This window comes from Hemiscyllium ocellatum, chromosome 19 (genome assembly GCF_020745735.1).
Source record: "Hemiscyllium ocellatum isolate sHemOce1 chromosome 19, sHemOce1.pat.X.cur, whole genome shotgun sequence".
Lineage (NCBI taxonomy): Eukaryota > Metazoa > Chordata > Chondrichthyes > Orectolobiformes > Hemiscylliidae > Hemiscyllium > Hemiscyllium ocellatum.
In genome coordinates, this window is record NC_083419.1 from 51,250,585 (window position 1) to 51,278,475 (window position 27,891).

Consider the following 27,891-nt stretch of genomic DNA (forward strand, 5'->3'; position numbering starts at 1 on the left):
CTGGGAGGGATATGACATCGTCTGCTATCTTGCACTGTCTCTTTTTAGAACCTGTGATGTCATTCAATCCTTGCCATTGTTGCCGGGTGTCTGTCTGGGTCTCTAGTTTGGATCGGTATTGTTCCTTGGCTGTCATAATGGCTTTGTGAAGATCATACTTGGATTACTTATATTTGAGTGGGTCTCCTGATCTGAAGGGCACACGCCTGGTTTTTAGCAGGCCCACAAATGATGAAAATGTCCCACAAATGATGAAAATAATTAAGAAACATTATGCCTGTCCTCACAGCCTGCCTACCCCTTATTTTTAAACTGTGTCCTCTGGTTCGGGATTCACCCATCAGCAGAAACATGCTTCCTGCCTCCAGAGTGTCCAATCCTTTAATAATGGTATGACTGTGATTGATGTCTTGATGTTTGGTTGAAAATTTAAATAACTAACGTGCTCACATATTGTCTTGGTTGGAAAGAAACTTATAAAATGCACTCAAATTTAAAATGTTAATTATGAAACAAGTTGACCATTTTCCCTATCAGTGGCTGCACACTAATGCCATTGTCTCACTTACACAACTTCCCAAATACGAGTGACTTGTCATCAAGCCTGATTACCAGGGGTGCGACATATTCCAATAGATGGCTAACAGCCATTTTTACAGCTGTAATTCTGATAGTTCCATTGACATCAAAACCACAAGAGAAAAAGCCTGAAGAGTTTCTGAATGCTTACAGTACCCAGAGATTGAACAAAAGGTGTAAATCTAACTGCCATCTATTTGCCGTTGTAGAGACTATACACTAATTATATTCAGCATTCTTAAAAAAATATAATTTCCTTCTTCCTTGCTGAGATGCAGTTTCAGTGACAGAACTGTCTATAATACTGACAACACCAACTGATAGAAAGGCATTATGTATGTAGGTTACCCTGTCTCCTCTAAATAAAGATTAGTGTCAGACTCTCCTCTCATTATCAAGAAGGTAAATAGATATATTAGTTTTACTATGAAGGTTTAGTAAGAGCCCATCAGTGCATTGCAATGACTGTACACTCAATTATCAGCTGAGGCACCTTGTTCTTCAATTGTGTACCGATCTGAAAACCTTAAAATAGCCGACATTGATTCCTTTCATTTGCCTGATTGGCTGACTGCACCACCGGTGTTGTCAAGGGTCTATGTGGAGACGAACATAGCAACACCGTGGGAATAATTAGAGTTGCTAACAGTGCTTGCTCTCTGATTTAAGTAACTGTAAGGACTGGCAGAACCCATTTAGACACGAGCTGCTACTCATTAAAAAAATCTCAGGCCTAGTTAGTTCATGTAAAACTTTTCTCACTCTACTGGTGTGCCAACTAAGCCAGTGGGTGGAATTTAATCTGACTGATGAGGGTTTAGCCTGCCAGCTGGAGAGTCGGTGAGAATTCAATGCCATCTTCTGTGGGGAAGGCCCTCCACATTAAGTGTCGTGCAAATATGTAAGTGGCCAATAGTGTGTCGTACCCAGGACCAAGGAGAGCCGCAGGGCAATCAGCAGATTTGGCAGATCCTCCTTGCTATTAGCACTAAAAAGGAACAGCGTGACCATGTATGACACAGGCCATGGTGTAACTTAGTAACTAATTGTTGAATTTCTTCTCACATAAATGGCTATTCAACCGTGGGATTGTATACCACTTTAGCATTATCGATATGTTTGGAAATGAAAACCAATACAGTCTTTGATTTTGTGCACTCTTGTTCTGTTGTAAACTTATGCAAACATTCAGTGTTGTCTAACAAAGAAGATACATCTATTGGGGTATTACAGGTCTCAGTCCTTAGGCCCCAACTATTTACAATCTACATTAATGGTTTGGATACAGAAATTGATGGTTCTGTAAACAATTTGCAAATGATACTGAAATATGTTGGGAAAATAAGCTCAATGAAGAAATAAGAATGTGCAAATGGATATGGATAGGTTATGTGAGTTGGCCAAAATTTGGTAGATGGAGTTTAACATGGAAAAGAATGAGATTATCCAATTTTGGCTGGAAGAATAGAAAGAAAACTTACCTAAATAGAGAGAAACTTCAGAGTGCTTTGCAACAGCAAGATCTTTGTGTCCTCATGTATAAATTGCAGAAATTTAGAATGCAGGTACAGCAGGGAATTAAGGAAGGCAAATGAAATGTTGATATTTATTGCTAAAAGCATAGAATATAAAAGTAGTGAAGAGTTGCTGCATTTGTACAAGGCAGAAGTGAGATTATATGTGGAATCTTGTGTACAATTTTGGCCCTCTTACTTGAGGAGGGAATGTAGTTACATTGGAGGCAGTCCTAACGGAGGTATATAAGATGCTGATGAGGATTGACAAAGTAAACATACAATGGATGCTTTCCCTTGTGAGCAAGCTCGAATGAGAGGTCATAATTTTAGACAAAGGAGTAGCAGTTTTAAGACAGAGATGAGGAGGAGTTACTTCTCGAAAGGGTCGTGAAATTGTGGAATTCACTTCCCAAAAATATGGTGGCTGTTGGAACATTGAATACTTTTAAGGAGGAGATAGACAGAGTTTAATTAACAATGGGTTGAAGGGTTATGGACAGCAGGCAGGAAAGTGGAGTTGATGGTACGCTCAAGAAACTGAATTGTCTCCTCCTGCTCTTAATTCTTATCTTCTTATGTGCTTATGTATTTAAAGTCCTTCGCCTCCTGCAATAGACAATAGACAATAGGTGCAGGAGTAGGCCATTCTGCCCTTCGAGCCAGCACCACTATTCATTATGATCACGGCTGATCATCCTCAATCAGTATCCTGTTCCTGCCTTATCCCCATAACCCTTGGTTCCACTATCCTTAAGAGCTCTATCCAACTCTTTCTTGAATGTATCCAGAGATTTGCCTTCCACTGCCCTCTGGGACAGAGCATTCCATATACCCACCACTCTCTGGGTGAAGTAGTTTCTCCTCAACTGTGTTTTAAGTGGCCTACCCCTTATTTTTAAACTGTGTCCTCTGGTCCAGGATTCACCCATCAGCAGAAACATGCTTCCTGCCTCCAGAGTGTCCAATCCTTTAATAATCTTATACGTCTCAATCAGATCCCCTCTCAGCCTTCTAAACTCAAGGGTATACAAGCCCCGTCACTTCAATCTTTCAGCATAAGATAGACCCGCCATTCCGGGAATTGACCTTGTGAACCTACGCTGCACTCCCTCAATAGCCAGAATATCTTTCCTCAAATTTGGAGACCAAAACTGCGCACAATATTCCAGGTACAGCCTCACCAGGGCCCTGTACAACTGCAGAAGAACCTCTTTGCTTCTATACTCAATTCCTCTTGTTATGAAGGCCAGCATGCTAATCGTTTTCTAGTGCTAGGCAGCTTGTCAGTTTTGCTCCCATTCTTGTGCAGTTGGATTGCTGGACCAACTTTGACCTACCTTAGTCTGCAACTATAGCACTGAGCTTCACTTCCATTGCTTTTGTTTCCCTGAGTCTGCTCACCATCACCACCGTGTAGTAAGATTCAAGTAAGTGAATATTAAGTTGCCATATTGAATGTCATTATTTAAAAGTGATAGTAAAAGAGGGCATCTTTGGAACATCTTAGGAAATCTGTAGCCTGGTCTGGCATATTGCTCACTCTACCATTAACATCAGGCAAGGAGCTCAATTTGTTTCAATGAAATCCATTTCATAACTGGCACAAAGGAAGATGGGTGTGGTGAGTGAAGGTCAATCATCTCAGCTCCAAGCAACCTCTGTCATAGTTCCTCATGGTAACATTCTAAACCCAACCATCTTCCCTCCATCATAAGGTCAGAAGTGAGGATGTTTGCTGAGGACTGCGCATTGTTCAGCACCATTCACAACTTCTCAGATTACTAAAGCAGTTAGTATCCAAATATATTTTAAAAACCTGGACAGTATCCAGGATTGGGCTGTCAAGTAGACAATAGCATTTGCGCCACACAATTGCCAGGAAATAACCATCAAAATGAAGACAGAATCCAAGCATTACCTATTGACATTCGATGACATTACCTTTGCTAAATGTCCCCATTATCAATATCCTGGGGGTTACCATTGACCAGAACCTGAATTGGATGAACAATGTAAATATTGTGGCTACAACAGCAGGTCAAGGGCTAGGAGTCCTGTAGCGAGTAATTCACCATTTACAAGGCACAAGTCAGGAGAGTGATCAAATTCTTTCCATTTGCCTGGATGATCGTGACTCCAACTTCCTTCAAGAGGTTTGACACTCTCCAAGGCAAAGTAGCCTAACCACCACCTTCAATAGTCACTCTGTCCACCACTGATGTACATTGGCAGCAGTATGTAAAACCTACAAGATGTATTGTAGTAACACACCAAGGCTCTCTCAACAATACCATCTGAACCCACCTAGAGGTACATGGGAAGCAGATGCATGGGAACACAAACAAATTCAAATTCCCTTCAAGTCACAGATAATCCTGACTTTGGAAGTACATTGCCAATTCTTCATTGTAGCTGGCTTAACATCCTGGAACTCACTAGTTAATGATACTATGGGTCTCCCACATGCCGAGGACTGCACAGACTCAGGAAGGTAACTCACCATCATCTTTTCATGGGCAAGTTGGGATGGGCAATAAAGGCTAATCCAGCCAGCAATTCCCACATGTCATGAACAAATGAATAAAAAAAACATTTTTTTGCTATGCAAGTGTTTACATTATGTACTTTAAAGAAGTTTCCATGTCAAAGCAAATAGACTTGCATTTATATTACAGCTTCTCTGAATTTATGACATCTAATGCAGTTACTGATGATTAAATTATTTTGAACTATGTCATTGTTGTACTGAAGGAAATCCGGTGGCAAATTTGCACGCAGCCAAGTCCCCTGAACAACAATGAGATAATGACCCAATAATTTGTTTTCACAATGTAGTTAAAGGATTAGTATTGATCAGGATTCCCTGTTCTTCTTCAAAGTATTGCAATGGAATGTTTAATGACCATTTGAGATGCCGCAGTATGGCTTTTCAATAGTTAGCATGTAGTAAAGATCACATCTGTGTTGTTGCTAGAGGCAAATCCACTCCCATGTCAATGAACAACAAAAGGTCCCAGTTGTATGTGATCTTACGTCAGCCTGACACAGTTCCTTACGCACATGCTCGGTAGCTATTATTAGAGTAAAGGTATCGTTAACTCTTTACTCCACACAGCACTCCCTCAGTATTGCAGTGATGTGCCAGCTATGTTTTATGCTCAAATCTCTGAACACACATGCACCCGCACACTTTCTGATTAACGGGCAATGTGCTATGACTGAGTGATGCCTAACATCAAGATCAGAATTTCAATAGACTGCAACAATTCCGTTCCTAATCTGATCCATTCTCAAGATTGGAGGAGTTCTCATTTAAGAATCTTGGTCCAATTCAGTGTCCACTGAAAACATTTGTTTCTGCATCAATGTAATGGATTTGCTCATTATTTTGAAAAGTTTGAAATAGCTAAAACAGATTGACTTTTTTCAGTTCATGTTGTAATAAGCAGCTGGTATATGTAGTGCTGCCACAAATGGGTTAAAGCGATCAAAGGCTTAAACAAGCAATTCCTCTCTCTCCAGCTGCTGCCTGATCCACTGAGAGTTTTCAATATTGTGCTTTTTTTTTCCTGAGATAAACTCCAATTTTCAGTTTCAATGTGTAATTATGATATCATCAATAGATCATAAAATGGAACTTTTCTCTTTGTAGTCGTGTCCCTGGACAATGCTTGACGAACAGCAAAAAGAATGATGGCTGGCCATGTTGGCAGACTCTGTTAAGGGGATAACTCTGTAGCAACAGTCACATGAAAGCAAATTGAAAAATGATCAGCTTGTGCCTGCAGTCCATCACCGTGGCAACAGTCGTCTTTCTGTTGCTTACAACAGCAGGTAGGAAGCTTAATATGATTCATGAACATGTGATGATTTTTATAAAGGTTGAAGTGAGTCATCGAATAGAAAGACAGGTGGAAGAGAGACAGAGAGGAGAGCAATAAATTATAACATCCACAAAAATCTTTGAATTTTCATAACCATCCATGAAAGGGTTAACCTAATTTTTAATTGTTGAGAATACGGGGTGGGTTGGAGAGGAGGGAATTGGCTATGATATTTAGGTATTAACTCCATTTAAGATCAATGGTATTTTAAAGATATATTTATTTTTAAAACAATAAAAATTGATAGGTTATTGTTAAAAAAAAGTTAAAAAATGAGTCCCAGCTTAGAAAATCCGATACCTCAGGAGCATTGTACCCTGGGCTGGAGTACAAGCTAATGCCTGCATTTCTGAGTTGGAGGACTGTCCATTGCTCCACATTGAGGAAGGAAAGGTTACTAAGGATCACTGAAGGTCCGAGTGAAGGAGATGCAAAGGGTGGAAACACTGTAACTGCAACTAGAAAGGTACTATCACATTCCCTCAGTCATAATGCCATAAAGTCTTTAATATGTACGAGTAAGTATTTTAAGTAGAAATCAGGCACAGAATGAGCTGATGGAAGACCATTCCCGACATAGGTTTCACTTCTATTATCAAGGAGCTGTCTTGCAATAAATACAGGTTAAATTGACCATTTAAGTTCAAGACCCCATGTTGGTCATTGTTAGTGCCTTGCAACGCTGTTGAAAATTGTCCCCCAGACTTTTGTTTTAACAACATATGATAGCACCAAATGCCGATTAATAATATTTCTCAAATCACTTAGTGTTCGTGGAGTCAGCAGTATGAAACAGTGAGAATGTCTGATCTGAGGAAGTGCACTTAAATCATTGTCTCACCTTGAGGAAGAGCTTCAGACCCAAGATAATTGTGCAAGAATGAACAGATGTTGCACATATTAATATCCATAGTATGACAGGGAAGAACAGCTAGTGTTGCGGTGATTGATGGAAGAAAGAATAAGTGTATCATTAAGCGAACAATTTCTGGAACGTGGAGGTGGTAAGATTATGTTATACTGCTGGAGATGACAGAGAGAGGAGGAATAAATATGTAGGTCAGTGGGTAAGTAGGTGACAACAAGCAAGTCCTCACAGGCCTGAACACGATAAACAAATTACTATTGTCTCAGTATTCAATAAGCAAATAGTTTAATAGGAAATTGTTATGGAAGGTCAAGTTGAATAATAGCCACAGAATATTTAGCATCACTTTAACAGGCACCTAACTATGTTCAGTTTTCTTGCTTCCTTTAAACAGTAACCTCAGCACATTTCCGTGTTTGTGAGCCTTACGCAGATGTCAAAGGGCGCTACCACTTCGGCTTCCATTGTCCTCGTCTTTCGGACAGCAAAAGCTACATGCTGTGTTGTCATCACAACAGTACGACCTTTAAGTATTGCTGCAATGAGACAGAATTTCAGGCAGTCATGCAGCTCAACATGACGGGACAGGCAGAGGGCTACATGCACAAGTAAGTACTGCCGTTCCTGCATTCAGTGAGCTTGATTAAATCCTGATTAAAATGCATGAAATATTAGAAATAGGAACTGTGTGTGTTTTTTTTACATGCAAGAGATTAAGTACAAAACATGGAAAAGTTGTGGAAAATCAATGCAGCCACAAAATGAGTCAAAATGAGTTAGTGGGGACCTAGGCTGACCTGGGCTTGGAAAGGAACAAAAGCCATTATTAAAAAGTGCAATCTTGTGAACACCTCTCCTCCAACAGCAAATCAAATTTGAATTCCATTGTTATATCATCCTTCAAAAAAATTGATTCAACAGATTTGATCCCTGATCTGTATTGACATCACTTTGGTAACAGGAAGGGTACTTCTGCAATTTACCGGTAATTTAACTAAAACATTAGCCAGCTTTTCCGTTCATGATTTGCTATCTCTTGTTTAAAAGTGATGTTATACAAGGTGCATATCAACTCCATTGTGATAATTGCCTCAGTATTGAATTAGTTAACATCCACATGTGAAGAATGGATGGTTGGATGACGGCTGCTGGTGTCTGGGGAATCATATTTCAGCATGAGCTGCAATCTTTAGCAAAAAAATATTGATCCAAAATTTGGCAAATTGGGAAATATTTTCAGTTAAGTGCACATAAAAATAATTGAATTAACCTTTTTTACACATCCAAGTGGAATGAATAAGAGAAACATTTAACAGAATACCAATTTTTTCTTCAATTTACTTCCTGTTTAAAACAAAATTGGCTGATCTGTTTTGTTTCAGAAATTTAAAATTCTCAACATATTCATCTTAAGGTTCACTGTGAAGTTTGCTTTATCTTCCCTGCTCTGTAAAGATCTTTCCAGTGATGATAATTTGGTTCAAATCTGAATTATTCTTTTCCATTTTCATTATTTAACCCAAAAATGAGAAAATAAATGATATTTTACCAAATAAAATATACTTTTCAGGATGATAATAAAGACATCCATTACTTATCTGGATTTGAAAAGTGTACTTTAGAGTTTTATGTCAAACTGTAATTTCTTTTTAAGGTTTTGCTTTTTAAATGCAATGCTATGTTGCCTGACAATGGACTTACTCACTAGCTCACTTGCTGAATAATATGAATTTGAAAAGCATCGGGTGTACTCACGGAGATGAAGCTGAAGTAATTTTAAACTTTAAGTGGTATTTAAGGGCCTCTCTTGGTAATAATAATATACGATTTTTCAAAGGAGATTTTTTTCCTAAAGACAGTTCTTAACTTTAAAGCAGTTTTTAAGTTTAACATCCTTTTGCCTAATCTCACCTCATGCTTCTCTGAGACCTGTGTAGCTACAAGGAAACCATAACATAGCCAGGGATCAGACATCTAAGGTATGAAATAACCTCTCCATGACTGAAGTGCATGTTCATAATTGGACTGACAAGCATTGAGATTTCCTTGTCTCATACATTCCTGTCAGCAGAATGTTGTCAATTACACTCTTAACATGTCCTCAGTATTCAAAAAGCAAAGAAATGGCATTTCTGTGAAACATCTTTCAAATGGTTTGGTTGAACAGTGATATCAAGTGTTTTTTTCATGTATTTACTAAGTGCACTGGTTAAGGAGATGGCACACAACTGATTTGCAAGATGTTTGAATCTGAGAGGTAAGGCAAGTACTCAGGTTACGTGAAAGTTCATATTAATGTTCTCATATCTTTCTCGACCCATTGTCAGTGAGTAATCAGCAAACGTAGTCAGGGACATGAGTGAATATCTCAGTTAGATTAAAACTCATATGCTCAGCAAAAGGAGGAACTGTGAACATGTTCTATCAGAAGCATTGAGAACTTGAAGTCACCCTAAGGGAAAAAGCAAGTCTTTTTGGAGTGGTTCTGATTAGTAGAGGACAAAAACAAAGACAGATGAGGAGGCTTCTTTTTTACACAGTGATTTATGATCTGGAACATAGTTCCTGAAAGAGTACTGGAAGCAGGTTTAGAAATAGTTTTCAAAAAGGAATTGGATAAACATATAGAAAGAAGGAATTTGTAGGTAAATTCATAGATACGCATATGGGTACTCAATATGGTGGAGACAAACCATTATACATAATTCCTTGAACAACCTTGATGAAAGGCTTTTGCCTGAAACCTCGATTTTTCTGCTCCTCAGAAGCTGCCTGATGCTGTGCTTTTCCAGCATCACCCTAATCTTGACTACAGTTGGGATATACTGGCCATGACCTCATGGGTAGCTGGACAGTGAATATTATTTGACAACCAATTGTTTTCGTTTATTGTAATCATCTACTTTCTCTTCAGATAAAGACAAGCAGCAAGGATGCTGAAGGAACAAAATCCAGTGTGGGTCCCTTCCTTTCACTCTCTCAAACTAGCTTGTAAATTGTTTGAACTACATATAGACCACCCTTTTTTTTTGCATTGCGGATTGAAATTAGGAAATGATACTGCTTTAAGACCAAGGAAGCTGTATAAGAAGATATTTGCAAATTAAACGCAAGTTACTGGAGAACATTGTGAGTTGTCTATACAATGCTGCATTGTTGAAGCACTGAGGGAGAAACTCAGACAAATCAACATGATCTGTGTGTTCAGGAAAGTTCTAAAAAAATTAGTCTTATGCTTAGCTTTTCAATTGACATTATTTGTTGTGTACTCAGGGGAACTCAGCACAGTAACAAATTCTGCCTGGAACAACTGCAGTTTAACACAGACCCCATGGGTGAGAATGAAATCAGAAGAAGACAGAAGCCCCACAAAGTTGCAGCATCAATATCTCCCACTCACTGTTCCCTTTCTCTGGAAAAACTGCGCTATCTGGCTCTTGTCAAAAAAAGTAGGGAAAATCTACTGAAAGAAAAGCATCTGAATGGGTTTATGAATAGGAAGGGTTTCGAGGGATATGGGCCAAATGCTGGCAAATGGGATGAGGTTAGCATATCTGATCTGCATGGACGAGTTGGACCGAAATGTCTGTTTCCATGCAGTTAATGAGTCTATGACTAGTGTGCACAGGTAAATAAAGACATCTGGGTCCAATAAAGTAACCAGTGAAATTAAAATATGATCCTTGATGTGGGAAGGAAAGAAGGAAGAAAAAGAATTGTGGAATTGATCCATCTAATTTTGGATTTTAAATTGGTGATATAAAACTGTGTTCCTCTGACTTTCAATTACACCTCCATGGGTGTGTTCATTTGTTTTTCTTTTTGCCTGTGTGTATGTGCAGTTAAAAAGGGCAAAATTTAAATTGTATAAATTAGAAATCCTGACATTTTACTGCTCTTGCTTAAATTATAAAGTTCTAAACTACAAATTCATCTGACTTGCCTTTATCCCATTGATTAAAACACAGTTTGATTATAATAAATCCTTACAGTGTGAAAGCAGGCCATTGGCCCATAAGTCTACACCATCCCAAAAAAGCATTCTAACCAGGCCCATCCCATCCATGTAATTCTACAATTGCCATGGCTAATCCACCTAAACCTGGACACAAAAAGCAATTTAGCATAGCTGATCCATCTAACCTGTACATCTTTTGATTGTGTGAGGAAACAGAGCACCTGGAGGAAATCCATGCAGACACAGGGAGAATGTGTACACTCCACACAGACAGTTGCCCAAAGATGGAATTGAACTCAGGTCCCTATCTCTGCGAGGCAGTAGTGCTAACCACTGAGCCACCGTGCATAGTTAATAACAATATTCAATGACAAAAAAACTGGTGATTATAACCTTGTAATCTGAATTAGACAGTTAGGAAGAATTGGGCGATTTGATGGTTTAATCAAATTTTCACATTTGTCACATCTCTGGGAGTAGACAGCCTTGATTTACAACATGCTATTCCAGTGAGCTGTGACACTGTGTCTGCTGACTGAGACTCCAGGCACTGCAGACAGATTTTTTTTTAAGGAAATCAGCTCCAGAAAAACAGATAAGTCATCCTCTGCATCTTTAACCCACCAAATGATAGCAGGAAGACTGTCAAATTCATTCTGAAGGCAGTTCAGCCACCAACCTCTGTAAACTGTGTACCCCTTTAATTCTATTGGACTCTAAGTTGCTTAATCCATCGTCTCCACTCTGTAATTTATTCATGTGTTTGGGGAGTTTCAGTGTTTTTTTTATTACTTTACTTATGTGGTGGATGTGCCAGTGTTGGGTAGGAGTGGACAAAATCAGAAGTCACATGACACCAGATTATAGTCCAACAGGTTTATTTGAAATCACAAGCTTCCGGAGTGCTGCTCCTTCATCAGATGAATTTTACATAGATCAGGTTAAGTAAAATAACAGCTATCTTTTTTGTTATTATAAGTCCAGAAAATCTATTCAATTAATTTTTAATGATCGCAGTCCATATTCATTTGAACACTTCCAGCATTGGCATGAATATCCATTTTAACAAAACTTTATTGTGGTTAAATGAGGAAAGGTGAAAGCAGGAAGCTACTTGACTCTTCCTAAGCCAATTCTAACAGTACAAATGTCTATAGAAAACCTACAGGAATTAAGGGTAAGATTGGTAAACTATGAGATAATTGCTGGAAGTGTTAAATGTCAAAGACATTACAACTTTACCAGTTTCTGCAAAGATGACAAAATTCCCTCTAAGCCACCATCTATCTAATCACTTATGAATACATACACAGGTGACACTTTCTAGGGCATCCAAGTGCACCAGATGTTTTCTTTGGCGTATGGATTGTTTTTAAACAATGTCATAGCTAACTTGTTTTTCTGCACACTGTTCCCCACTCCCTATATATGCAGCAAAACAGTTAAATTGACTGTAATAATGGTTGAAAAGGATTAGGTGGGTATTCTCTAAGGAGCGAGGGAAAGTACACAGAGTCCAAATGGGGAATTGAAACAATAAAGAAAGCACAGAGGGAGGTGGTAAAGCGAAGGGAAATGGGTAGAAAATTCCAGAAGAATAAAGTGTTGAGATTGTGTAAGTCCTTGCAAACAGCAAAGTTGAATGACAGAAGAATCAATTGTAAAAAGCATCCATTTTTATATCAGAAGGAGACCATTGTATAGGTGAGCAATGCACTCACAAAGAAATATATTGGTTCTGCGATGTTGATTTTATAATTAATGTCTCAGCCGTTTACTGACGATATTGGATGAATGTTCTACTGAGCACTTTGAATTGTTCCTTTGTGGTGATCCGTGGAAATGAGATAAAGATGACAATCACCGATCACTGTTAGTGAACACTTGTTTCATATGTGGCATTTAGATTGTAACTTTTATGCTTACACAACTGTTGAAATCAGCAGCGCTAGGGTTTCACATGATGGCTAAGGAAGATTGAGTTCTGTAACTGCTCAATCAGATTCACACCTTATCAGACAATCAAATTATTTTCCAATTTCCCACAAGAAAATCTGCTGTTGTTTTATCACTAGCAAAAGGATGCCACCTTGAAGAGAAAAATCAACCTTCAGTTAGGTCCTTATTCTTTCTCAGTACAGTTGATTTAAATGGAAGACACTTGTCAGGAAATGGTGATGTAGTGGTTACAATAATTTCCCTTTCCCCAAACAGAGTTTAATACACTCAGCAGTTTTAACCCTATCCTTCCAACTAAAATCTGACAGGTAAATGATTCAAATTAAAACATTGCTTATCTGCCTTAGGAAAGGTGAGAGCTGGTAGGTTGCATTTTACCCTGTAAATTGGTGTCAAGGTCACCTGCCCAAAGCCAATGGATTCTTTTCAGAAAATGTACAGTGCCAATGATGCCATTAGAATCTGACACCATTTTTTTTCACCAAATGGAAAATTGCAACTGAGGCTGAGGACTAGAGGCATCGGCTCTGATTCCAACTCTGTCTGCTGACATAGATCTAGCCAAATCCAACAAAGACAGCTCCGCATGCATCTGTGCAGAGGCAGCCTGTCGTCAGTTAATGAGGCAACGGAGGTTAGTGGTGAAGTGAAGAGGGGTGTGGGGGTGGTCCACAAGAGAGGCGTTTTGGATGGAATTCCCACCCCCATGTTCCCTTTTGTGATCATTGCTCTCCTGAGTCAGCACTTTGACACATCTATCATTCCGCTGCAGACCAGCTTGGTGGAGATCAGTGGTGCATTGTAAGGTCACAGATAAAGTACCTGTCAACTAGGTTAAGGTAGCAGGCATGTTGGCATTCCAATTCTGTATGGCTTTGCTCATCACCTGTATGGGAACATTTTTGAGCCTTCCCTGAAGCTCCATAATGGTTGTCATCACTGTACCACAGTTATTCTCTCAATTCCCTCCTTCATTGTTCCTATAGCAATCACGTTGGATTACTGCATTCTAATTGTTATTATGAAACAAGTGTGAGGCACTTCTGGTAGTCTTTGGCTAAGCTGCAGATGTGTTCGCAGGTGTTCTCCCTCTCAACAGGAGCTTCCCTGGATTCAGCATTTACACCCAGCTGATCAGAGCTCAGAAAGGACTGAGCCTCCTGTTGCAAACTTCCAATAGCATCCTCTCTCAATGCATTCTCGTGCTCATTCGTAAATTGGACTAATTGTCCAAGTGGACCCAGCAATATGTGACTGTCTGTGTTTGTGCATTGTTAAATGTCCAGTAACTGTATCCTCAGAATGAATGAGTTTCTTTGAGGAATCATCATCATACATTATCATCATGGATGGCCTGCAGCATTTGCTGTGTGTATGAAAACCATGGAAGACAAATGAAAAGAAAATGATTTGACCAATATATGGTCTTGCGTGTATTGGAAGGATATATAACCCTGTACCCAGCTATTTCTCCCCCATTTCTGACAGAGATGGGTATAGATATCCCACATTTCTCCAGAGTAGCCTTATCCAAGTCTATGAGATTGTCTATTTCTGGTGGTGCACCTCCAGCCTCCTACAAGAGATGATATGGAATAGTCTTGAGTGAGTAAAGGTGAGGACATCGTTGATGGATAAAGTGCATTTAGTAAGAATGACCACAAAGCAAATGTGCCAAACTGTAGACCAGTCGAGGTGCTTGTTAACAATGGATTGATGAATGGAGAAATAATGAAGTGAATGGGAAGTGTAGCCTGAGAGCTGCTGCAAGGTGAGTGGGTGTGAGGGTGGACATGGTGAGGAACCTTGGCAAGACAAAGTGAAGTGTAAGAAACTTAAATTATCATATTTTGGTAAATCAACAAATATCCGCATTTCCTGATCTGCTCAGCCCATGAATATTCTTGATGTTGTTCATTGCTTATAAAATTACATTGTTACGATCGTCTCACTTGATTATATTTTTGTTTCAGTAACTACAGTGCACTGATTGGAGTATGGATTTATGGGTTTTTTGTCCTAATCCTGCTTGTACTGGACCTTCTCTACTACTCTGCCATGAATTATGAGATCTGTCAATTTTACTTGTCTAAGTGGGGAATCCGAGGCAGCTGGCTGAAGCAGGATGAGGGCCAGTGGAACAGTTCTACTCAGGCCCAGGCCCAGACTCAGGCCCAGGCACAGGCCCAGGCCCAGGCTCCAGCCCAGCCCCAGTCCCAGGCTCCAGCTCCAGCTCCATCACCATGGCCCATGCAGATGTTGAAGGCAGATGCTCCGAGTCCAGTCTTGATGTCTTTTCAAAGTTCAACTGCATGGTGAGTAAACATAGTTTCCGTGTTTTACTTTTGGAAAACAGCCCCCTTCCTAATGTCCTGCTATATTATAAATTCTTAAAGATCTGTGAAAATTGTAGATTTCATTCTCCAGATGGATAGGGCAGTTGCTCTTCCCCTTTTGTGGCTAACTTCTCTCAAGTACCTACTTTTAAAAAATGAACAGCAATAAATCAGATCTCCCAATCTAAATCAGGATGGAAATCCATTAATCTAGCACCAAATTAAATAGATGACACATCAATTTGTTTTTAAATGGTGCAACTTTAAAGCAAACACAATTAGGTAGGTACTGAATATTTCTGAACCAGATAAAAGCAGGCCTTAGGAAAAAAAGAGAAGCTGTTGTTTGAACAGCACTAAAATATCATTTTGCAAATATCCATACCAAAGGTGACAGGCACTATGATGAGATTTCATTTTAAGGCTGAGTGATTCTTCTCAAACAATTCAGGATCATTGAATAAAGAGTTTAATTCTCATTGAGCTGTCTCAATTTGGAGTTACCACGTTGCCTGGATATACATCCACTTCTTAATCACAAGGTACCCAGAGACTTGTGAGCACGTGTCTTCTGTTAACACTTTGGTGCGACACTAATGAAGTGATCTCTTTCCCATGCAGCTTTCAGACTTTGGCTTCGAAAGGTTTTCCTTTTTTGATCAAGATCCAACCACATGACCTAATGCCACACTGTGTCACCCCAACACTGAGTGTGTTTAAACTGGCTAAATAATGACCAGAGGACACACACATCATCCTTGGCAGACTCTTTGAACTTGGCAAGACAATAGCAATTCTGGATCAGTGGTGCTGGAAGAGCACAGCAGTTCAGGCAGCATACAACGAGCAGTGAAATCGACGTTTCGGGCAAAAGCCCTTCATCAGGAACAGTTCAATCAGCCGCTATTGCAGGCAAGGGAGAGAAAGAATGCCTCTAAAATGCTTTTACAAATTTTGGAAGAAAAATGGCCACAGCCATTCTGTGGTGGGATCTACAGAAAGGCAGTCTCAAAATCAGCCTGGGATACAGAGTTTACAGGGAAAAGACAGGCAAGTGGACATGAAGAGTGTAGGATCAGCTACAATCCTATTGATTGCCCGAGCAGGCTCAAGCGGCCAAACGGCCTACTCCTGTTCCTATTTCCTGTGCTCCAACACAAGCCCCCAACTCTGCCACAGCGAGGTTACCTCCATGCAGATGACCAAGCAGCCATTTTGTCCCTAATCCGAACTCGGGGAAATGGTCTGCAAGGGGAACAGTGGCAGCAAACTTGCATTCCAGTGCGTTCATGGTTCAGTGTAAAGAAAGAGAAAGTGAGAGAGAATTAGGCCCCTGTCACACCAAAACCATAGACAGTTGCCATCCATGACAGTAGATCTGATAACAATGTTAGATTTGGACCCTGAGAGAATGGACAGCAGCAAGTTCGAGCAAGTGAGGGGAGCAGGGAAATAGAGGTCATAGTTGCCACACACTGGTTGTTCCCAATGAAAACGTCATGAGAAGCTCAGAGGTCAGAAGGAGCTGAACAATCCAGGTGCAGGCAAAATAGTGGAAATGAGTGAAAAGACTTGTATGTGGGGAAAGGACTCCTGGCCATGGAATTGGATGAAGGCATTGGAAGAAGAGCTCAGGGTCCTGTCCTAGGTTGGAAGGAAATGAAACTAAGGCCTTTGCTAAGGGGAAATCCCATAGGGTCAGAGAGGGGAAGGTTGGTGGCCATATGGCTTGGAATGAGATTTGGAGCACGTGTGGAATGAGTGAAAGATGAAAGGCAGGAAAAATCCAGAAGAATGTTTATACCGCATGAGTTAATGAAAGTTCACACCTGAAAGGATGCTGTTAAAATGTTGGATGTAGTGGAGGATGAAGTGATACATTGGATTGGGACAGCTTTGGGATAGAGTGAGTTGGAATTGCTGAAGAGAGACAGAGATCAAGGATATGCCCATGGTTACGCATGATGTTGAGTGTGGATCCTAGGAGACTGCAAAAATAGCAGTTCAAGGAGCTCTGAAATTAGAAAATATGTGAGGAACCAAACTGGAGTTTTCTCACAAGACTTGTTAAATAAAGCAGAGCCACAGACATATGCTAAAGAAGGGGATGTGGCTGTGAAAGTGAGGTTGGTAGATTTCTGACAAAACATGGAAAGGAGAATAGAAATTAATGAATTCAAAACAAACAGAAATTCCATAAAAGAGAAAAACTGCTTCAAGGTGGATATTCCTAGAGAGAAATGGCAGTGAATTAAGCAGTGACACAAAGTTTACACTGGAAATATGAAATACAAATAGAAAATAATGGAAATATTTAAGAAGTATGACAGCAGATGTAGAGAGAGAAACCAAATCAACCTTTCAGGTCAGTGACATTCCATCAGAACGGAAGAAGTTATGAATCTGTGTTGAACTAATAAAGGGAGAGACAGCCTGTAGAAGAATAAAAAGGATGATTGTGGGATTAAATGATGAATATTTCATGGTGCAATACCAAAGAAAATGACAAGGAAAAAAATCAAAAGATGTGTCTAGAAGAGATATGAATGGTAGGATAACTGTTGTTTGTTCACAATGTAAATGGTGTACACGGTGGCTCAGTGATTAGCACAGCTGCCTCATAGTGCCAGGGACCCGGGTTCAATTCCAGCCTCAGCTGACTGTGTGGAGTTTGCACATTCTCCCCGTGTCTGCGTGGGTTTCCTCTGGGTGCTCCCACAATCTGAAGATGTGCAGGTTGGGAGGATTGGCCATGGGAAATGCCGGCTTCCAGGGAAAGGGTGGGGGGTGGTGAGCCTGGGTGGGATGCTGTTCGGAGGATGAGTGTGGACTTGTTGAGCTGAATGACCTGTTTCCACACTTTAGAGATTCTATGATCTGAAGGAAGTAACAAAGAAACAAGAGGAGGGGGTAAAAAACAAACCAGCAAAGAAACCTGGGGACGGAGGCTTTGATTTAACCTTGTGGGACATAAAATTGAGAAAGCTTTAAAATGTTCAGTTAAAAGACTAACTGCTGACTAAGGACAGAAAAGTCAGAGTGCACACATGATGGAAAGTTAAAATGGTAGGTTACTGGAAATTCAGAGTCATTTAGTGGACAGTGCGCTCACATAGTCTGTGTTTGGTCTCTTCTTTGTACAGGAGATCACCTCATAAGCAGCAGATACAAGGTACTAAATTTAATGAAACATATTTTAATTGGGAATAAGTGTTTCAGATTTGGTTGCCGAAAAGGAAATGTCTTGCACTTCTTATGCTTGGATAGGGAGAGACCATAGGAAATGGAGCGGATGTTGGGGACAACTGCAGACACAAGGTGTTGCAGAAGGAATAATCTCTTCAAAATGCTTTTAGTACCAAGTATTTACTTATTCAGAACAAGTTTTTAAAAATGCATACATTTACAATGAGTCACGGATGCAGATTTCCATTAAATCATATCTGCTTACTGTGCTCTGTAAACTCTGCCTTTGTTCAGATGGAATGAAGTCAGTAATGATTAAAGCTTTAATTTTCCATTTCTGTTCTCTTGCTTTCTGCATCCATCTTTTTCTCTAAAAGTGCAGATTTCTCACAGAGACTCCACTCAACACAACCCAACAGGAACACAGTTAAGTAGCGATTTTACAGCCAATGAACCCTGCTGCCTTGAGGAATAAATCAAGCAGCGTTTGCATATTTTAATGAAAGCAGACAAATTAAATAAACCTGCTTTCAATTATACACATATGCTCCCAGTAAACAAAACAAAAATATATATTCCAAAAAAGAATTTGCAATTCACACTCGTGTGGTTAGCACATGTCATCTTCACTAAAAAGATAGATAAAATGAACGAGAGAACTTATGGGGAAAGTCTCAGTGTCTGGCTGGCACCATTTCTTTCCCTTGACACAGAATAGTACACTTTTACTGAGAAAACTATAAACTATACACAATTTTAAAAAATATTTTATTGTATTCATAAAACACTGAGCAAATCTCCAATGCAGTAATTGCCATTTTACTACCATTTTTAAAAGTTGAGCTTTACAGAACAGAATAAAATTTAATTTTAAATTAAATATACATCTCAGCTTAAAATAGAAAGATGATCTTTTAATCAAAGCACAAGTCAGTGGAATGTTTTGTGTTATAAACTAATAGATCAAGGTCCACTGTTCTGAACAATAGTAACTTACCAGCAGTGCACTTGTATGTAAAGGGTAAAAACACTGGCCTGACATGATATTCAATCTGCCTTTGGTCTGTACCATTTGTCTGTAATCAATTGGAGTAATGGCGCCAGAATTTTATCTCCTCGTGGAAGGATGAATCAGATGGCGAAATACAGAGCACAGTTTTTTTTGCTGGAAAATGATAAAAGACCTTCCTGACCCTGAATCATTTTCATGTGGTCTTTTTGTGAGTCAGGAAGAGCTTGTATACATAATACACATGTGCTCATTTCAAGGTGGAGTTCTCCATTACGAGCATTGAACAACATTGGAATTCCTCTCACTTTTTTTCGTCTGCTGATGTGGGTTTTGGAAACGTGGTTTGACAGACTTCATAAAGTGCAATTCCTTGGTGAGCTCGTGACCAGTGGAGTAAGGCTGCTGAGAAGTTGGGAACATTCTGACGGATGACATTAAAATGTGTTGAAAGCTGTAAAGATAAATTAACTCTCACATTGACCATCATTGTGCAAGTTATGTTCTACTTTTCAATGTGTTACTGCATTGAAGAAAGTGCAATTATGTATTAAAAGGTAAAGGTGCCCTGTCAATGTCTGCTTTCATGGCACGTACTAAGATGTAAATCAATTGAAAGACCTAGCTGTTTAAACAAACATTTTTAAAAGTTGGAAAATGTCTCTGCTCCAAACCTCTCCATTAATTGACAGGCATTTCATTTTGAAATATAAGTGAGACACCACTTCGTTCTGATATTTTCAAGCAGTGTAGCTAAGAACTTATATTACAACAACAGTAGCAATTATGAATGTTTGGCTGGATTTCAAACACTTCAAGCACTTTACCTCAACACATTGCTGAAACAAGAATGATTGAAACTACAAGAGTCTATAATGACAGAATGTACCTTTGGGAAGGATTTTTCCACTGACATACCCATATGGTATTTAAAGGAATGCTTTTTTTTGTATTGGAATAGTTATCTTCAGTATCAATGAAAATGTGTTTAAATTTGAGGTTATTAGAGTTTTTGAGGTTAGCTTTACTTCAAATAATTTTAAAAATCATTCTCATTGCCTTGGTACAGCTCATGACCACTGTACGTAGTACATGCCAGATAAGAGGCTATGAGGATACATGGGCAATATGGAGATGGCATTAGGAATCTGAAGGAGCATGGGATAGCTTGAAGGGAGTATGGAGGAGGTGGGAGGTGATGTTTAAGGGGCCGTTAAAAGTTGCTGGGAGCTGAGCTGCTGCGTTGAAAAACTGAGATGAATGTTCAAACTGGCTCACCTCACCAGTCACACTCCTCAACCTCCCCTGCAACCTGACATCTGTGGGAAAGACAAACGTCCTGAGCAAATTCACGTGAGCTGGGTGTACATTTTGAAAGATGCAAAATGCACAGGCTGGGTTTTCCCAAGCTCACAAAAATACCTGGATCCTCATTTAAAAATAGAAATGTAATGTTTATTTCATAAGTGGGGTTGGCAAAATTGGGACGGCATGTTGGCTCAGTAGTTAGCACTGAAAATGTGTTGCTGGTTAAAGCACAGCAGGTCAGGCAGCATCCAAGGAACAGGAAATTCGACGTTTCGGGCCAGAGCCCTTCATCAGGAACGAGGAGAAGGTGCAAGGCAGGCTAAGATAAAAGGTAGGGAGGAGGGACTTGGGGGAGGGGCGATGGAGATGTGATAGGTGGAAGGAGGTCAAGGTGAGGGTGATAGGCCGGAGTGGGGTGGGGGCGGAGAGGTCAGGAAGAGGATTGCAGGTTAAGAGGGCGGTGCTGAGTTCAAGGGAATCGACTGAGACAAGGTTGGTGGGGGGGGGGGGGAGATGAGGAAACTGGAGAAATCTGAGTTCGAAATCTGAGACCTCACTTTTTACTCAGTAGTTAGCACTGCTGTCTCACAGCGCCAGGGACACAGGTTTGATTCCACTCTCAGGCAATTGTCTGTGTGGAATTTGCACCTTCTCCCCATGTCTGCATAGGTTTGCTCTAGGTGCTCTGATTTTCTTCCACAGTCCAAAGATGGGCAGGTTAGGTCGATTAGCCATGGGAAACGCAGGGTTACAAGGTAGGGGAGTGGCTCAGGGCAAAATGTTCCTAGGAGGGTTGGTGTGGACTTGATTGACTGAATGGCCTGCTTCCTCACTGTAGGGTTTCTGTAAAATGAAAAGTTATGGTACACCAGTGGAAGTGAGAAAGAAAATTACAAACATGTATCCCAGAAAGAGATGTTCCTGTCCTTCCTTTCCTCCAATCTGTATTGTAAAGTATAAGGAAAGCCATAAGCAAGACTAATCACAGTTTAAATGGAAAGTCAGTATGATGCTTAATGTCCTTACCCTGAACTGCATGTCCTATCATTATACGGTGCTGTGATTTTTGAACTTAGCTCCTTATTTCTGTTGCTTATAGCTACACCCAACACAACCTTTATGTATCTGCCAGATATTGTCATGACCTAAAATAAGATCATGGGAATACAAAATGCCTTCCACAATAACATCTGTACAAACAGGTTGGCTGTTAGTAGCTGTTGTTCCTGCATTTTATTTAAAGAATTGCCAACTTAAAGTGAGGTTCATGATGACAACTCTGAAGGCTTCTGGTGTGTGGGGTTTATATTTAAGTGTGAGGATAAGTTATCAGGGGAAAGAGAGGAGATTTATACAAGAGTGATTAGACAGAGAGAAGGGTTGTGCATCCATGCATTAGACAGAAACACATTGTTTGAGAAAGAATGAATTTGCCCTTGAGTGAGAGATAGCATGCACGTCAGAGAGCAAAAGTGTGAGAAAGGAGTGTGTGTGTGTGTGTGTGTGTGTGTGTGTGTGTGTGTGTGTGTGTGTGTGTGTGTGTGTGTGTGTGTGTGTGTGTGTGACAGTCAGAGTGACTGCATATGTTAAAAGACAACATATGAGAGATAAAGTGCAAGGGAGAAAGATAATGAAGGAGGGGGAAAATGTTTGTATTGGAGTGACTGACTTGAGGTATTGTGGAAAGATGTTGGAACCTAGTGTGGTTGATTCACCTGACTCTGTTCAATAGACTTCTGAGTGCTAACACAGAACTGCTGTGTGCAAGGACGTCTTTAAGAGTTTCCTGGGTGAACTATCTGTCAGTGATAGTTGGGGAAGATTAATTCGATTGACAATCAAAAGCAGAATGGTACTTGTAACTTCCAAAATACAGCAGTCTGGGGAATACACATTAGTACCATCAACAAGTATTTGTATTTATTGCTGCAGTGCATTAAAAATCAGCTCTTGAAATGATAGTTCATGCAGCTGAAAGCACGAGTGCTGTTCCAATTACCTTTCATTCTAACATCATCGATCTTCAAGATATGACACTCAGATACTGATTGAAACTGTTCACTCTTCTGATATTTCACTCTCAGCATTTTCATGTTGACTAATATTCAGTGCTAAAGTCAATTTTATTTCTTGGACGGGAATAAAATTTTCTGCAAATTATGTTCCAAACTCTATGCTTTAAAAAAAATGCAGATGAAGAAGAAAGGAATTAAATTACAACAAGCAATGAAAAACTAATCACAAAACATTATCCAACATTTAATTATTTATGAACAAAATATGGTTTTGATGCTATAGTAGAGATGATAATTCAACATGTATGGACTCAACAATAGGAGAATCATTGCACAGTAACTTTTGCATGTTATACATTATTTCAGAGCACTGACATGAGGACCAATGTGAGTAGCCGAAGGTTAGAATAATATCGTACATCTCAAGGGGTTGCAAACAAGACTCACTGGTAAACTATTCATCACACAAACCTTTCCAGGCAGTGTACAATTCACTACCACAGTTAACCCATGAAGAAGGATCATTTAAACGAAGCAGCACCAATTTAATCCTTCCATGTTATCAACTTGTTCATTTGCATGTACAAATTAGAAGCAACAGTTGGACACTAGATCCTTCAAGCCTGCCTCACCACTCAATGAGATGGCTGATCCGATTTTAATCTCAACCCTGCATTCCTGTTGATCCCCGATAACTTTTCAGCACTTTGCTTTATCAAGAATCTTCCTTCCCTCCCTTAAAGATATTTAAAGATTCTGCCTCCACCACCTTTTCTGTTTGTTCAGTCCTTTGTTTGCTTTTAACGAGTGTCCAGGTAATATAAGTAATGTCAACAATTGATTAGTTATTATGCTCTGGATAGAATTAAACTCTTGTAGTATTTTTGTGTACAAAACTTCACCATTTCTGTGCCGAGGTCACAAAGCAATAGTTGCATAGAACCACACACATCCAAAATGTGTCTCAGCATGGAGAACAATGAGAATTGAGAGGTAAGTTTTCATATTTAACATTTCCCCAAAAAAGGTACAGATTTATAGTAGAGAAGGGTTTTTGTTTGCTTGATATGGATCAAGACTCCCTACAGAAAATTATATTGCTCACACAAGCCAAAAGAGATCAGCGACAGTTTCTTTTACCAACATTGTGAGAAGTCAACTTGTCTTTTGCAGATGCAGAATAGTGCCTGGATATCGCGAGAAGACAAGAGGGAACCATTGAAATACAGCAAGAGGATCATCTCAGTGACACATCTGTAGAGTGAAGTAGCTGATAGAGGACATGGTGCTTGATCTTGATCCTGACTGTACAGATATTCCCAAAATGGACTGAACTAGTAGCTCATGTGATTGAGTATCTGGTAACTGAGTGCAAAATTGGGAAACGTGTTTACTCAACTGAATGTGACGTGTAAGCAATAGTCTTCATGTAGAACAAAAACACAGTAAACTGTGTGCACTCCAAAATATTCACCATTACCTTGTCATTAGTGTTCCTCAAGGCTGTGCAGAGTTATATTTCCATACCCAGGGCACACACACCATCTCTTTACCAAATTTCTCATTGCATGATAAATGAACACTAGCTGGGTAAAATATTCTCTGAGGACTCACGTAACTTCTGGTCTGTATCAGTTTACCTCTCACTCTCTGATATTACAAAATGACTTCAGCCTTGGAACACATTTTGGAATATCTCTGTTTTAATCATCTATAATTTGTATTTTTAAATTTGCAGCTTTACATTTCGTTGCGTTTTGCATGAGCTTCATTCTGTTGCCACTGAGTGGAACCATGGCAATATTCGATGACAGGAAGAATTGTTCTTGCTGTCAGCTGACAGGAACAGAGTTTTGACTGAAATGTTACGCCCTGTTTCTGTTTTACAGAATTCCTAGAGTGAGGGCTGAATTATAGAATATTTTCTTATACAATCATGGTTAAGACATACTTTAGTGACTTGCCATTCAAATATATTGATCCAAAATCAAGAAGTGGTCCAATAACTCTGGAAATTATTATTTATAAGTTAAAGTGTAGATACTTGTCCTGGGTGATGGTGATGGAAGTGGATGATCAGGTGCCTATTAATCCTACAGCTGATTGCTATCAGTGGAATTAAACACTAAGTGCTGAATATAACAGGCGGCTGATCTAATAATTCCTCTTTTTGTTTTTGCACCACTGCTTAAGACAAATGATATATTTTGGGGTGGCACAGGCACTGGTTAGCCGTGTTGCCTCACAGCACCAGGGCCCCAGGTTCGATTCCAGCCTGGGCCAACAGTCTGTGTGGAGTTTGCAGATTCTTCCCATGTCTCTGTGGGTTTTCTCCGGGTGCTCCAGTTTCCTCCCACAATCCAAAGATGTGCAGGTCAGGTGAATTGACCATGCTAAATTGCCCATAGTGTTAGGTGCATTAGTTAGCGAGAAATGGGTCTGGATGGGTTACTCTTCGGAGGGTCGGTGTGGACTGGTTGGGCTGAAGGGCCTATTTCCACACTGTATGGAATCTAATCTAATCTCCCTTATCTAATTTGTCAACTGTCTTCAGCTACCCATTGTCCCGATCTCTCAACACTGCCCTGAACTCTTGTCTTTCCTTAAACTCAACCAGCCCGGACTCAACTTTTACATTGTCCATACTGCTCAGGTTTCCACAAATACATTTATCCAAATGCAATTCCATTTAAAAACCTAAGGCAGAAATTAACTCAAAATCTTAAAGACTCTGTAATCTTATTATATTGCCACTAATCTCCCAGGCAAAGTTGGAGACAGCAAGATTTAATTTAGAACGTATATTGCTGGTGGTTCATGTAATGGGTATTTCATCCAGACTGGAAAGTCATATACAGTAGTCAAGGCCCCTCCTATTAACTCAGTAGCTTCTGTCTGAGTCAGCTGACTTGAATCAGTGATTGACGGCCAAAAAGACAAAGTACAAAAATAAGGTACACTGTCTTGATAAGAAAAAGGACTATCTGTTTGAATAACAGTGAATTGTGTCAATGAAATATTTTGATAATATTGCCCTTCAAATCCAAAATAGCAAGGAAGTGAATGAAGCAAACCTGAATTTAATCAGCCCATTGTTCATTGGTGGAAAGCGTATGGTTCACACATAAGTGAACCATAGAATGAAACACTAGATGTGTTGACTGAAGTACAAACCCTGATAAACCAGCAGCACCTACTCTCGTTCCTGTTAATGTGACTTACCTGGGGTGTTCAGTAATGATAATAGGACATGATCAGTCGATCACTGAAGATCTAAAACAAAATCAGCATTGTGTGATAAAGTGTATAACCACTTTGTGGTTTTCAGCTGTGGTAGCATTGTACTGGTTCAGCATCAGGGATTAGCCATTAGTTGGTCATAAGCAGCAGAAAATATTTCATTGTGGACCTGACAGAAAAGAAAATATTTGCAAGGGCTTTAGTGATCTGGTCATAGGAATTGATCACTCCGTGTTCTTATTGTAAAATATGTGATCTGCCTGGATGGACAAGAAATACATAAAATGGGAATGGAGAAAATATTTTTTAAAACATCATCAAACAAAAAAAAGGTGGGAAGAAAGAAGAGTGAAGAATAGAAGGGTGCAATATATAGCAATGTTGTCCAAACAACAATGTTCTACCCCTCATAATATCTAAATCAGATAATTCGGAATATCTGAATCAATGACATGCAATTCAGAACCAACATTTTCCCCACTTATCCTGGATCAGCAACTCAGGAAAAGACAATGATGTTGATTTTTGGGCATAGAGTTCCAGACCTGACCAGTCTCATTGGGTAATGTCCTTTAAAAATGTGATGCTTTAATCCTCAACTGAAGTCCGTATTTTCTGCATTTAATGCATAGAGCAGACATTGACATTTCAAAGATGATCAACCATTGTAGTTGGTATTTAATGAAATCAAATATAACACAGCATCAACTTCACTAAGCTATCATCAATAATTGTTTATCATTGTCATTTATTCATGTATTTACTATCCCCTACCTGTAATGAACATAAATCTGTGAAGTGCAATTGTCGTGTTGCAGTTCATGTGTGGGGTGGTGGAATGCCTTCAGATGTAAAATATTAACCATGGGAGTGCCATCCATGCATTCTCTATGGTTACCTCAAGGTTTTATATGGAAGGATTGAAATTAACTTTGCACTCCCTTTAAGCAGGAACAGTTGAGAAATGATTCGACAGTGTCTCACATCAGTCATGTCATATTCAGTGTTTGTGAAGTAGTCTGAGCTTTAAGCAGTACACACCAGATATACAATACCATGCTGTGGAGAACACTGTGTAGCTTTCGCTAAGTATTGTGGTCAGTTGACCATGAGTGTACAGATACTCAGTAATGGTACAGTGTTAGGCGTATGAACTGGGTTCTGTGTCCAAGTATATTATATTGTATCTGATGTATACAAATGTCACAAAGTGTAACAACATGGGACATAACAGTGCCAAGACACAAATGTCTTGAATTAGATTATTTATTTCAATGTGTATGTGTTTGCATTTGTCAAACTCACAGTTTTAATGGGAAACAGAAACATTGTACACTGACAATCTGTTTTTGCGATAGACTGCTTAAATAAACACAAGTTAAGTGAATATATCCATTAAAGTGACAAGATATTGTAAACCTGGAGCAATTTTGTCTCTAGTCCCAATGCATTCATACCTGTCAACTGAACCATTTTAACCATTAAAGGAATCAAAAGGCTTTTCATTTGTTTTCTTTCCTTGGATTATTTCATATCTTTGCAATCTGATTTACGGACACATTCTGCATTACGTCTTGTTCATCAGCTCCAACTTATTGTTTCCTCTGGGCTTTGAGACTGGAACGTATCTGTACTTTCTCCCCAGCTCTCCTCGGTGGTTCCTATACTATACAGACCAATAAACCCCAGAACACTCATCACTGGTTGAAATATCCCATCTTTCATATATCTTTTTGAAATTTGTCACTCTCCCCTCATCACAGACACTTGTCCTCAATTGCAAGAAGAAACTAATTGTTTTCTTTCTATTGTCCGTACAGTCTCACTCACAAAATAATTGCATTAAAACCTCTCCACTTCTAAGGGTTTTTATTGCAGTGTTGATTATAAGCAGTTTATATTAGAAAATGGGAGAGAAATAGTAAGAGGAAATTTACTTGATCCACTATTTCATATTGAAAACTTGGTTTAGCTAATTCAGTATAAGTAACCAGGTTATTTCATGTCTAAATTCAGGTTCCTATTTTGGTAT

At 39.4% G+C, this 27,891-nt stretch overlaps 1 protein-coding gene across 3 annotated transcripts in view; it reads left to right on the top strand.

Moving 5' to 3' along the window:
• The window catches only part of LOC132824754 (protein shisa-like-1), a 163,551-nt gene extending 136,227 nt beyond the window's left edge, over positions 1-27,324 (top strand). For 2 of the 3 annotated variants that reach the window (XM_060839458.1, XM_060839459.1), the window contains 4 exons: positions 5,749-5,930; positions 7,243-7,456; positions 14,739-15,080; positions 23,793-27,324. In XM_060839458.1, coding sequence (XP_060695441.1) covers positions 5,864-5,930; positions 7,243-7,456; positions 14,739-15,080; position 23,793 — 624 coding nt within the window. In that variant the 5' untranslated portion in view covers positions 5,749-5,863 and the 3' untranslated portion in view covers positions 23,794-27,324. Of the gene's footprint in view, positions 1-5,395; positions 5,464-5,748; positions 5,931-7,242; positions 7,457-14,738; positions 15,081-23,792 lie in introns of those variants that run through there. The other variant, XM_060839460.1, reaches the window with a different exon arrangement.
• Positions 27,325-27,891: the final 567 nt, after the last annotated feature.